This window comes from Morus notabilis, unplaced genomic scaffold (assembly GCF_000414095.1).
Source record: "Morus notabilis unplaced genomic scaffold, ASM41409v2 Scaffold2151, whole genome shotgun sequence".
NCBI lineage: Eukaryota > Viridiplantae > Streptophyta > Magnoliopsida > Rosales > Moraceae > Morus > Morus notabilis.
The window spans coordinates 26,742-41,292 of NW_010365459.1; the positions used below are offsets into that span (position 1 = coordinate 26,742).

General features: G+C 33.0%; 2 protein-coding genes across 2 annotated transcripts; one reads left to right on the forward strand and one right to left on the reverse strand.

Moving 5' to 3' along the window:
* The first annotated feature begins 1,583 nt into the window (after positions 1-1,583).
* LOC21387892 (esterase) lies at positions 1,584-7,569 on the forward strand. Its single transcript, XM_024172253.1, has 5 exons — positions 1,584-1,944; positions 5,036-5,248; positions 5,698-5,855; positions 6,869-7,136; positions 7,248-7,569. Exons 1-5 carry the CDS (start codon positions 1,680-1,682, stop codon positions 7,505-7,507), a joined length of 1,164 nt encoding a protein of 387 aa, XP_024028021.1. The 5' UTR covers positions 1,584-1,679; the 3' UTR covers positions 7,508-7,569.
* A 2,618-nt stretch (positions 7,570-10,187) lies between these two features.
* Positions 10,188-12,364, reverse strand: LOC21387893. The gene is made up of 2 exons (XM_010108061.2): positions 11,924-12,364; positions 10,188-10,701 (listed from the first exon to the last, which is right to left on the reverse strand). Exons 1-2 carry the CDS (start codon positions 12,270-12,272, stop codon positions 10,361-10,363), a joined length of 690 nt encoding a protein of 229 aa, XP_010106363.1. The 5' UTR covers positions 12,273-12,364; the 3' UTR covers positions 10,188-10,360.
* Positions 12,365-14,551: the final 2,187 nt, after the last annotated feature.

Sequence of the window (14,551 nt, forward strand, 5' to 3'; positions counted from 1 at the left end):
ACCCTTTTCTACCTCTTTATATGTAGTGATGATGATTACAATTAGCTTTTATATTTTCAATATTATATAATATACTCAAAAATTACTCACATCATTTTATATATGTATATATTTTTTTACTTATTCCAATTTTTTTTTTATCTCCTTATCATTTGAATATGTTTCCCTTGATGTTTTTTAATCCACTAAAGGGGCCACAACAACAAAGAATTATATATATTGTAAATAACTTCACATGACAGTATCTTATGTGTGTGTGTATATATATATATATATTTTGTAAATAACTTTGACAATATTTTATATATATATATTCATGTATAAATATACATGGATAATCTACTACTGTTGTATAAAATTTATTAACTTTTTTTAGAGCGCAAAATTACCTCTTGCTTTGCTAGTGTTTAACTAATGCCGATCAATGATTGACATTGATTGATTAACTGATGCAGGAGATTATTTATCCTTTATGTTTTAGTGTCGTTTGTAATAATTTTCAAAGTGCCCTGTCGTTGCCTTTGGTTGATGGTGGTTTATGATATAGTTGTTTCTTTGTACTGTGCATTTTGCTGCTAGTTTCCCCAACTACCCTTGAGTGAGTATCGACCCTAGTTGTTGCTCCTATCGAGGCTGTTAACATAACTTGGGAAATTGAGATTAGGTTCTTTTTCCATTTCTATTGAATAGCTTCTTGGATTAGAGCGCATTTCTTTTCTAAATTGTTTCTCAGATTTGTCTGAAAAAGCACCTCCGATCTGCTCCTACGCCATATTGGTATCAGAGCACCCAAAACTTTTCTTGGTCTTCGATTGAAATGGCGGCAGCAATGCAAACTCACAGCGGCTTGACTCCGCTGATACTTAAGCTCTATAGACGGCGATTCAAGCACTTGAACTGAAGATTGACTCCAGACACGATGTGATGGCGCGCGACGTTGGCTTGATTTTAACCCGACGACCCAACTCCTCCCCTCAACCATGGTCACCCAGCGCGCGCCGACGACTTTACTTCTGTTCCCCTACCCACAGAACGAGCGGGTCCCTCTGTGCTTCAGCCCAAACCTAGTTACAATCCACACCGTTAATTTTTGCAATAAAAAAAAAATTAGAAGTCTCGATTTTTCCAAAATTTAAATTATGTCAAACATCTCCTTCAAAAAGAAAAGGAAAAAAAAGTCAAACATGATTGTGTTGATTATTTCATAAAAAAACAAAAGATTGCGCAAAATTTTGACATACATGCACAGACGACTGAATAAATTAACGATTAGTTGAAGTTTTGAACATTTGAAAACTGAAACCCATAAGAATGTGTAGATAAACCAGCAGTAACTTATACAAATCAACAATTAGTGGGTCTACTAGAATGACTTGTTTTGGACCCGTAATTGTTTCCAATTAATGTCCTACTTACATTTGTCCCTGCAGTTCAAGATGAACTTGAGTACTTATGTATCTAAACATGGCTGTCCTTTTCAAGTCTCTCTAGATATTAAAGCCAAAAAAAGGTTTCTAGATAGCTTATTAACAAGGAGAAAAGAAAGAAAAAAAAAAAAAAAAAAAGAAAAGTATGAGAGAAAAGTCGCACTGAAGACCCTCCATCTTGCTCCTATAAATCAAACATTTTACGGGATATATTCTTATCTGATAACTAAAAGAGCATCCTTTGGTTCCCCCATGGAGTCTCTTAAGATAATGGTCAAATTTGTTACACCTCTCTTCTGTTCTTGTTTCCTTTTATCTTCTATTACTTTGTTGGATATTGTCCATAGTGCTAAAGAATGCGATTTTCCGGCAATATTTAACTTCGGTGACTCTAATTCGGACACCGGTGGATTGGCCTCAGCATTTCCTGCATATTTGAGCCCTCCCTATGGAGAGACCTATTTTCATGAGCCCGCTGGGAGATTTTCCGATGGCCGCCTCATGATTGATTTCATAGGTATGTTTTTTTTTCACCACAGTACTTTTGAGACTATGTATCTTTAAGTTTTGTATTACATATATAAGCCAAACTAGAAGAGGTCATGAGCTTGTAGATACTTTCATGACTTGCAACACATAAGTACTGAAGTTTCTGAAGGCAATAATGTTATATACTCTTAAGAAGAAAAATATATGCAGAAACAATCAATTCCAACCCTATTTTGTTTTGAAAATGATTTTGAGGTCATAGCACTCTCTCACACACTCTATCCCCCTCTCTCTCTTTTCAATAGATTAAGGCCCCGTTCACTTTGTAGATTCGAGTTTTCAATTCGAACTGAGATGTAATATTTTTTGAGAGCTTTTTACTGTAGCAAAAAAAGTTAGATGTGACATTTTCTGAGAACTTTTTACTGTAGAAACCTAAAACTGAAAACTCGAATTGGTGAAATGAACGAGGCCTAAGACCAGGGGTGAAAGTTTGGCCGGGTCAAACGAGACGGCCTGAGATCTGACATTATTGGCCCAGCTCAAATTACCGAGTTGAGTAGGGGTGACAATTCGTGTCACGTGTCGTATTCGTATCGTGTTTTAATTATTTTTTTAAAATTTACAATTAACCTGAATACGACCCGTGACACGAAATTTTTTAAAAACCACAACATGAACACGACACGACCACTTTATGGATTGACACGGCACGACACGAAATGACCTGTGACACGAAATTGACCTATGAACCCAAAATTGACACGAAAATTGTATACTTTTATTTAGTTTTTTTACATATTAGAAATAACATAAAATTCATAACTCACTAAATTACAATAACATCCATTAAAATTAAGCAAATAATAGTATAAGATTTTGAGTATAACTATCATGATATTACAAGTTCATAATAAAATAAAAAATATGTAATGAAAATTATATTTATTTTTTTAGTTTTTTACGAATTTCGTGTCGTGTTCGGGCTAGGCGGATCCAATCCGAAATTGACTTGTGTTTTTCGTGTCAATTTTAGGTCGACCTAATTCTAACCCGAACCTCTTTTTTCTCAACCCTAACCCGCGAAATTCGTGTTATTTTCGAGTCGTATTGTTGTGTCGTGACTCATATTATCGGCCCTAGAACCGAGGTTTCAAGTCTGAAACCTTATTCCGCCTTGTCCAAATACCTTTTTCTTTAAAAATTTTTCTTAAAAACACCTTATAAATTTTAGGCCGACTTGTCGAGAGATCGGTCCAATCCAGTTTAGTAAAAATAATGAATTGAGTTGGCTCGAATCTACACCTCTAATTGAGACTTTGAAGAAAATAATATATATATATATAATACATATATAATTAAATATTAAATGAGGTATTTGAATTTGAATCTAATACTTATATAATTTCTAAACACTATAGATAAGCTAAATACAAATTATTTAAATTAATAATCTATTATCCTTATCATATTACCGTAAGTCGGAGTTTCCAATCTCGCACATAATAGAAGGAAACGACAAGAGTGATAGGACGTAAAGGAAATAACGACATTTTCTTTCTCTTTTTTGTGTGCAAAAATATTAAATAATGGTATATTGTGCAAGAACTATGTTCCATATCCTAGAAAAAATCTTGCAGAACAACTATCAAAATAGTCGTCGGTGAGTTCCATAATTTACACGTGTGTATATATCGTCATTTAGAGTATGTTTGGTAGGAAAAAAAAGTAGAAGAAAGGAAGAAGGTGAAGAGATTTTGAGAGAAAAAATAGAAATGTATGTTGTTTGGTAGGAGGGAAAAGAGAAAGGAAGAGAAAATAGAATGAAAAATATTACATGTGGGTCCCACCATTTTTCTTCTTTTCACAAATGGGCGGAAAATGTGATGGAAAATAGAGACAATTAATTAAAGTGAGTAAAGTTACTAAACTAGCATTTTCTCCATCAATATCTAAGTAAAAAATTTAAGGGTATAAAAATAATTTATGAGTAATATTTTCTCTTTCCTCTCAATTTAACTTCTAATACCAAATAAGTTAAGGTAAGCTCATTTTCTTTCCATCTTCTCATACCAAACAACATAAAAAAAAATTAATTTCTTTTCTATTATTATTATTTTTTATCACTTCTATATTTTCTTTTTATCCTATTTTATTTCCTTCCCATCAAAGTTACTTTTTTCCACGAAACATACTGGTCAACGATCAATGTTTTTGGGCTCAAAGGCCTGCAATGTAGTCTTCGCCTTCTGCTTCGTGCCATAACTTCTTAAACCTAACGGTGCTTCACACACACTCAAATCTCAATCTAAGAATTATTTGATGGGTGAAAAAAAAACAGAAATATATACAAATAATTATTTGAGTGAGAAAATTTGAGAGGTTGTATTGGGTATAGATTTCTTCCTCTAATTAATTTGCTTATAGTAGACGAGATTAAAACTTGGGCTGTTTAGTGGACTTAAAATCTCACACAATCCTTTTTTTTTTTTTTTTTTTTGAAATCTTTTCTTTCTTACTCGACAACCATATATAAAGCCCCCGTCCCAAAATCCTTCTACCGATTCTCTAAACCCAATCACTCCTTCCGTACTTCCCACTTATCGAACAAGCTCTAAAATCTGTTAAATGAAATTTGATAAATATGGGTTTTGTCTCACATTAACTGAAATGAGATGAGAAAGGAAAAGTGGTTTGTATATATTTGTTTTTGCACTTTTCTTTAAGTGGAAAAAGGATAGTGTATTAGAGCTTGTTTAGTTCGTTAATTCGAATTTTTAATTAGAGTTGAGATGTGATTTTATGTGAGAACTTTTTACTGTAGTAAAAAAGTTAGATGTAATTATTTCTGACAGTTTTTTACTGTAGTAAAACTCGAATCGGTGAAATTAACGGAGCCTTAGAGTTTTAAATTTGTTCCCAAGAGGCCTGAAAAACCATATGTAAGGAGATGTGAAATCTTCTCTTAAACGTCCGTCGTGTCTTGACCTTAAGTTCCTTTTGCAGCTCTCATAGCTCTGATTGTTTTACTAATAAGTACACAGATAATATTATAAATAGGATCTCAGGAAGCATATACATTTCTAAAATAATGTTTGATAAATTTTGTGATGATTTAGCGAAAAGTTTTGATCTACCATACCTCAACGCGTATTTGGATTCCCTGGGGACCAAGCACAAGCAAGGTGCCAATTTCGCCACGGCAGCTTCTACAATCAGATTGCCTAGTCGCATTATACCAGCAGGTGGATTTAGTCCCTTCTATCTTGACATCCAATACACACAATTTGTTCGACTAAAATCCAAACACCGGGAAACGACGAGAAATCAAGGTAAAAAGCTTGTAATGGTGAATTGGGTTATTCCCATTCGTGCCTTTTGAACTTTTATGATCATAATTTTTAGTCTTACTCCCTGAATTGTAAAAGCTCTCTTGATTTAGTCTCACTTAAATTTCTTTTGGTAATCAAACGGGAAAATAGAATTAAGTGCTGTCACATTTTTTTGTTATATATTTGTTTTTAATACAAATTCTACGATTAATGCACTACTCTCATTTTTCCTGTCTGTTTTTAACATAAATTCTAACAGAGAAAGCTAAATGCGATTAATTTGAAATTTAAAAGGCAATATAAGAGTTTTTAAAGGTCATTGGCTAAACTGGGAACGAATCTCAAATTCAAGAGTACCAATGTGATTAACCCTTTTAATTACTAGATGCCCATGTGAATATTGCATAATAACTATGTTAGGACTGAAAATAAGTTTGTTTGATATGTAGATGAAACACTATCCGAAGATGAGTATTTTCACAAGGCTTTGTACACGTTTGACATTGGTCAGAATGATCTTGGCGAGGGGTTCTTCTCAAATAAGTCCGTGCAGGAAGTTAATCAATCTGTGCCAGATATCGTCAACAGCTTCTCAACAAACTTTAAGGTGTTTTCTTTTAGACTTTTAAGATTTAGCTTATTTCGTTCTTAAAACCCATTTGTAGATAAGCTAGTATTTTTAGGCTAAAAAAATAGAGTTTTTTTACGGTAAGATATTCTTACCGGAGTATGTTTATGAATATCATATAAAAATTTAACGGTAAAAAATAGAATCCTATCAATGCTATTTCACACCCTATCTATAATTCTAATAAGAAAAAAAATTAAAAATTTCAACTTGTGCCTAGTTCTACCCCTTACTTGGTAATAATAAAATTTTTAGAGATCAAAATTGGAGAAGGCTTCTGTAGACCCCATTCCTCACCGACCAAAACACCCCCATCCGCCTCTAATGAGAAGCGGGGCCAGAGGGTGAGAACTAAAACAAATAAATTAAAAAGAAACGAAAACAGCTTAAACACATTGATTAAAAGAAATAATAAGACCTTTCTTGAAGGTTGGATTTGATCAAAATCATATTCAAATGAAAAAGTATATGAAACTAGAGTAATTTTGACAAATACTTTTTAAAAGTGTATGGATCAAGATTTTTACCTTTTATTTTTTATTCATAACCTTTTTAGTCAAATGAGTACACTAACAAAAAGATATTTATCAAGAGTAAGAGAAAAAAGTTCAGACTCATACATTTATAATACGATCCAAATCCGAGAGTAAAACGCATAGCCCTATTGACATGATATTTTTCATACCCTACCTTAAAATTCTCGTAATATATAATATGTTTGTTTAGGCCCTTGACTCCACTCTGTAGGCTTTTGATGTGATCCATCTGAATGGAAGATTAATGTAACATGTAGAAGTGGAAAATGTAACATTACATTATAAGTGAATGTAACATTAACCTTGAAAATACATAACATAATTAATATTGTTTTTAATAACTACCATGTTATGTAATTTTTAAACAATCATTTTTTTTTGTTCATATATATATTAAGAGAAATGATTCTCATTAGAATTGAATACTTACAAGAAGTTTTGGTCACATTAATGTAGAATATACACAACATTTCCGGAGGTAGGTCATTTTGGATACACAACACAGGGCCAATAGGGTGTCTACCCTACATTTTGGCCAATTTCCCCTCAGCAGAGAGAGATGAGGCCGGGTGTGCAAAACCTTTCAATGAAGTGGCCAAGTATTTCAACTACGTTTTACTAAATGCCGTCACTAAACTCAGGAGGGAGTTTCCTCTGGCTGCTATAACATACGTGGATGTCTACAAAGTCAAATACTCTTTGTTTACGGATCCTCACAAATATGGTAATTAAGAAAAGATAAATTACAAAATTAATTTGAATTGGGCTTGAAAAGCAATGATTAATTAACAAAACAGAGATTATTATAATAATTACTTTTTTGCTTTGTTTGCAGGATTTGAGCTCCCATTAGTTGCTTGTTGTGGCTATGGGGGGGAGTACAACTACAGTGATAGTGTTGGTTGTGGGGGAACTATTACCGTTAATGGAACTCAAATATTTGTTGGTTCATGTGGAGAAGCGTCAGTTAGGGTGGATTGGGATGGAGTTCATTACACTGAGGCAGCTAATAAGGTCATATTTGACAAAGTATCTACCGGGGCTTTTTCTGATCCATTTACTCCTTTGAGACTAGCGTGCTTTAGACCCTCTTGAATTTTATTAATCACCATATGCGTGAATCAATATTAATATGTATTGACGTATTTATGTTTGTATATGTGTCTGTATGTACGTTGGTATGTAATGTATTTCTGTATGAGTGTATGCAAGTAGGTACGTACTTGTATGTATGATGGGTTAAAACCTTTAAGAATGGATGTTTTAAACAAATAATAAGAATTCTCTTTTTCTGTAGAAATAATATTCTACTTTTTTTTTTATTATGAAAGATATAATATTCTACTTGATAAAGAGTATGTTGTTACTACTATTATCTTCCATTACATATGACGAAAGGTCAAAACTAAAAAGCACTATATTTGGTGGTAGAAAGAAAACTCCGTCTGACCGTAAGTTTATCAAATCTGCTACGCAGAATAAAATCTGGAGGTATGTATCATGACATATGTCTAAGCCCATGACTTTCCCCTCTTTAGACGAAGATGGGCCGGGGTCATCCATCCACTGATGCCAGGGCCCATACTAAATTGACGACGAATTGAGTTGGGCCGAGCCGAGTGTGAGGACCATCGAGGATTGTCTTCTGTTCCACCTTGCATCTATATTTTGCGGAATCAACTTGCATTAGTAATTTTTCCATCAAAAAAGAAAAACAAATGCATGAATAAATTTTTTTTAAAGAAAATATGTGTATATATATATAATGGACATATAAAGAAAAGGAAATTTGCATCTACGGTTAGTCTTTGTTCATTTCACCGATTCGAGTTTAAAATTTGAGTTTTACTATAGTAAAAATCTCTAAAAAACAGTCACATCTAACTTTTTTGTTACAGTAAAAAGCTCTCACATAAAGTCACATCTTAATTCGAATTGGAGACGTTTGATAAGAGGATTCATACCATGATTTGAATCATGGTTCATGGTTCGCTCAGTGTTTTCTTTGACAAAAAATACATGTAAATCGAAAATGATTCTAATCTTATGATTCTAATTTATTAACCTAACGTCTCCTAATATAGAGGCATGCAACGTGTCAGCAAATCATTACATCTCCAATCTCCATGCATGTGGGGTTAACATCATTTGTGTTGATCCCACATAGGGTCTACGTTATTCAATCAACTTAAGAAGATTTTTATTTTGATATTGTATTTACACTGGTTCAAATTTGATCTTGGCTAACTGATTCTTGGAAGTGTCTCTGTGTTTCTTACCTCGCATTGGATCAGTATCCCTTTTATTCTGGTCCTATATTTATTTCACATTCATAATAATTATTCCATCATGCTACTGATCGTTGCCACGTGCCCCATGTTCGATCCATGGGACTTTTCCCGCTCATAAAGGCTGTGACCAAACAACTGGGTATAGGAAACGATTTTTTTTAAAATTAGTATTATTATTATTATTTTTGGCGCTCATGAACAAAGAAAAAGAGCTTGTAAGGAAGTGAATTATTCATATAGTACCCCCCACCTACCGTAGCGAGATGAGATTCAGGAGAACGAACAGTTTTATCATCTTAATAAATAATTAGTGATTTCATCGTATTTAGTTGAAGTGTAGGTTTCACTCCGGATTGGTCCTATTTTCTTTGGTCCGAACTGCATCACATATGATTGCCCATCACGTCCCCTTCTAGTGTTTGTTTGCTTTCTGTCTTAAAGCATGTTTTGGAATATGATAAAAAGTTTTTGTACCAGATCATTTATTCAGAACTGATGACTCTGATGAGATTCAGCAGTTCGATATTCCATACCCATGTAGCCTGACTTCCTGTGACCAAAATAATGATCTTTTCTGCTTTGTTCTTCATGTTGCAAATTATGTTTATCACTTATCACGAACAAACCCCACAAAAGACTGTTTTTGTAGCAGAGCTTTTAACTTGTTTTGTTTGCCACCACAGATTTTCACAATTGCCTAAGGGCCATTATGTAAATCAGCTATTTTCCATGCGTACGTGTGGGGCACATGTAGAGCCACACTCCATCTCTCCAATTTTTTTATCTTTTAATTTTTAATTTTTAATATAGTCATTTTCGTCCACTACATATGAACTTTTTTCAAACTCTACAGTGGTCCTATTACAATACCAATGGCCCCAATCTAGAGCAAGAGTTGCCACATGGGGACAAATTACCCCAATCAAGGGGACAACCAAACAAATCAGGCCTTATCGTCACTCTTCACACATTTGGGATGTCTTGCACGTGGGAAGAGTAGTTTAGACTCAATATAAAACAGTAAACACTAATTTAATTCATGGGACATGGTATAGAAATATATATCTACATATATATATATATATATATATATATACAGCTAATAGCTATGCACAATTTTCAATTTCAAATTATCTATCTCAATGAGAAGGAAACAAGATATATTCTATCACCAAGGACAAGTACATGACAAGTTCCAGCACCATGACGATGACCCTTTATTTGCTCTATATTGTTTCCCACTATATAGGTGTGTCTAACATGGGGTTTGGCAATGTTTGGCATGTGAAAAGGAATACATACAAAGTTTATCGTATAATCTTATATATATAGAAATCTATACATATACCATTTGAAGCCAAAGAATGCTTCAAGAATATTATCATTTTACAACCTGTACTATTTATAAAGAATGAAGAGGGAAAAGAAAAAAAAAAATTAAAAACATAAAAAAAAGGGGAAAACACAATGAAACCCCAATAGCTCAAAGCAAAAGAGAAAACACAATCTTTAAGAGTGCTAAAGTACCAATTTGACTCTACCACATTTCCAATAATACATGACTTTACAGTCAATTTGTGAGACAAAAAAGAAAAAAAAAAAAGAAAAGAAAGAAAAAACCATTAATTGGTGTCACATTCTCTACAAAATGCCTTTATTACATGGTCCTCTTCTTTGTCAGAGTTCTTATCCAGCCCTTCCTTACCTTGACACCTTCCACCTTGCTGCTAACATGGCAAACTGTCCCTTTGTTGGACTTCTTCCATCTCATGAGCTGGAAGAGGTGACCAATCCGCTTGCGCCACCTCAGCGAGGAGGCACGTGGTTTCCCATGCTCTATCACAGTCTTGGTCTCAGCTTGTTCTTTGCCAAGGCTGTGATTCTTCTTCCATGGCACATTGCAATTCTCTAGTGACACTTTTGACACTGTATTATTGTTGTTGTTCTTTTCCCATGAGGCCATTCCATTGTCCTCAAACTTGATTGATATGAAAGAATCTGTTGGAAAGTTAAATTGGGTAATTTCTAATTAATTTTTGTGGTGTAGCTTAACACAGAGCACTGGTATTGGAAAAAAAAAAAAAAAAAAAAAAAAAAAAACCCAGTAAGACACAATTTTGAACTGTTGAATCATATTATACTAAAAAAGTATGACAATTTAATATAACCTGATAAAAATCCCAACTGACTCGGAACTGTGCCTGGTGGTAAGTTTTTGTTTTTTTTTTTCCCCCGTAATCTTATCAAGATTTCTTCTGCTTTATTTGGTGTTTATATCATACATATAAGGCCTGGAGCTTTATATATATGTGTACTTTTTTTTATTTCCGTTGATGACAACAATTATACATAGAGATTAAGGACATGATATTATTAACGAGAAATTAATGGCACGAAACAGATCATATATCATGTACATATAGAAAAGGTCCCAAAGGGTACCTCCAAGAATTTCATTGCACGAATCTACATAATCGAAGTAAAGGTAAATGTGGCTAAGCTTTTTTTCTTTTTCTTTTCTTTTCTTTTCTTTTCTTTTGTCCAAAGAAAAGTAAAGGGAAAAAAAAAAACTATGCAGCTTTTTCAACACGTTTGACAAACTAGTCGACCCTTTTTTCATTGCGTTGGTTGATCTAATTTACCTAATACCCTTCAGTGCCTTACAATATTATTTCTCTCTTGACTTATCATATACACACACACACACACACATATATATATATATATATATTAAAGTAAAATCATGACCAATGATATTACCACAACTTTTGTGAGAAAATATTGAATTGTTGTTGATGTACATACTCACCATTAGTCTCAAAATCCCTTTTGAGTATTCTAAAAGAATTTCTCACTGACATTCTTATGATTCAACCTTTAATTAATTAACAAGTCCCTACTAATCACATTACACATACCTTTTCTTTTTCTTTTTTTCTTTCCTTTTTTCTTTTTCATGTTAGTACTCTTGCACTACAAAACTTGCCTTCTAAAACAGAAAGGAAAGGAAAAACAAAAAACAAAAATAAATAAAAAAAAATCTATTTCCAATCCTTCCTTTCATGTTTTCCCCCAGCTTCTAATTATCTATCTGCAACTACTTCTGAAAAAAAAAAAAAAAAAAAAAAAAAAAAAAAAACAATTTTTTTGGATTTCGTAGCACAAGTAGTACTACAATATCATCCAAAGCCACAACAAAATAATATTAACATTTTCTTACCTTCTTGACTGGTGGAAACATCGTGATCATGATCGCCATAGGAGAAATTCTCAGGCTTCCAAGGCCGGAATTCGAGGCGGTGAAGAAGCGAGCTGAAATCGAAGATCTTCTGGAAGTTAATGGGGGGCTTCTTGACGTTGTTGATGTGATGAATATTGTCGTTTTGATGAGCTTTGTAAGTGGTTGTCTTGCATCTTGATGATGATGATGATGATGAACGACGACGGCCTTGATGGCTTGAGGCCAACATGAGAAGCCTCTCATTCAAGCAAAATGGGCAAACCCCAACGACGACCTCTCTTGGATGGAAATAGCAGCAGTTGTTCTCCTCGTTGCAGCCATTATTCATGTTAATGATTTAAATGTGGAAGAAACAAAATTAAAGAAGTTGGGAATTTTAATTAACTTTTTGTGACTTGAGAAAATACTATATGTGAGGAATAAGTTCCGGGATTTATAAGTCGGAGAAGTATGTGTAAAATGTGTGTGCATTTATATGGTGTGAAAGTCATTTAAAAAGTATGCAAAAAAATTCCCAAGGAGCTGGTGGTCAATAAGCTTGGCCCACCAACATATGCCTATCAACTATCAAGTTTCAAAAGTGTAAAGAAAATGTTAAATGCAAAGAATATTTTACTGTATTAGTTTTTCAATTCATTAGAAATTTGTTTTTTAAAGCCTGCACGACTTTTATAATAATAGTAATTTAAGTAGTCTCAAAACTTGCACTTGAAATTTATGAGTGGGGGAAAAAAAATAAATAAATGAAATAGTACAAGTAGTGGTATTATTGCAACATTTTCTCAATACTTAATAGGAGCTAATAGCAAATTAAAACCTCTCATATATTTCATCGCAATGTTGCATTTCACTCTATGTTTCAATGAATGCCACTCCTTTTTCGTATGTTTTATAAATTTCGTTAACCGTGTTACGTTCTACAAATCATGTTAAAAATACTTCCTAACAAATCGCATTAAAAACATCCTCTTCGAAAAAGCTTTAACGTGATTTATAAAAGATAGAGGATAAGTACAATATTTTTCAAACACAGGGTGAAAATTGAAATACAATATTTTGATAAAACATTATAGAAGTTTTTGTTATTATTCCTGTTTAAATTTGGAAAATGGGCTTATGCAAGTACTTCTTTGAAGCTAGCTTGCTCTATAAGTCAAGAGCATCACTTTAGATACACATAAAAAAGTATCTTTTCTTCTGTTCTTTTTCTTTTTTGACATCCAAGAGAGGTCTTAGAGAAAAGCTTAGACATGCACCAGCTTGGGAAATTGAAAAATCATCGGAATATTAATCTGCTTTTATCCTAAACTTCCTTTTTTTTTTTTTTTTTTTTTTTTTTTTTTTTTTTTTTTTTTTCCTTTTCTCTTTGTCCTCAATTGCTCTTATACGAATGTCAATTATCCTTTTGAACATGGATTTGGAAAGGGGGGGAAAAAAAATCATTGAAAATCTTAAAGCTTGTTAGAGAATAAAAGTAATTGGATAATGCTCATCCGCTGAACTGATTAGAAGTACTTGTCCTCAAGCGTTTAATAAGTGAATTTGGGCCAAGTCTTAACCTTACTTTTGTTTAGGTGAAGTCATTAATGCCTCAGACTAGGCAAGCCAACTAAAACATAGGCGTAACATTTTGGCTATGGAAATAGTCATGTGCATGTTAGGTCAAAATTTGCGACTCCCCACTTGATGAGTTCAACTTTGTATCATGAGAATACCAATATATATATATATATATATGGGATGTTTGAGTCTTGGAACTTGTCAGAATAGGGGCCTCTCATGTGTGTATATTTTTCTAAAGCAAATGTATTATTGTAGTTTTTTTTTTTTTTTGCATTTTTTTTTTTACATTTTTTTTCTTGGGTTTGAATATAATTGTGGTTCTTCTTAAAAAATAAATAAATAAAAATAAAAATTATTGTGGTTTTCCTTGCATCTCGAAAAGCATGTTCGTGCACACCTTCGTCCTCTCCCCCTCCCCAAGACCACAATTTTCATTGCAGTGACTGAAACTGATGCCTAATGCTAAATGCCCGAATGCTAACTATCCTTATATCTAGGAAATTGTTTCTAAAATTAGTGACAAGTACAACATGGTAGTTTTTTTTTTTTTTTTTTTTTTTTTTTTAATTCAACTAACAATTAAAAAAAAATCAAATCCTTCTTAACAAAAATTCTGTAATCAATAAATGAAAAATCTTATATGAAATTGTCCTCAACTTGGTCAAGGAACTTCAAGAACTACTTTCTTTTACGAACACGCCGATATCACTGTTGAAAAGGGGTTTTAACACGAAAAAAAAAGTAGGTGGCGTGGTCGATTGTGAAATTTGTGAAAGCACAGTGTATAAAATAACATTATGATCAAATATAGGAAAGGTTTAGGTACTTGTTCTATGTTTACCCATATGGCATGGGCATGGACTTCTTTACACTCTTTTTTAGCCACAACTGGAAAGTGGATTTCCACTTTTACAAGTGAATCAGCCAGTTCCACATTGTGATATTTTGGAACCACTATCTCATATATTGGGGTATAACTATAACAAATATAACTAATAAACTAAGTATAACTCCATATATGCATAATATATATATATATATATA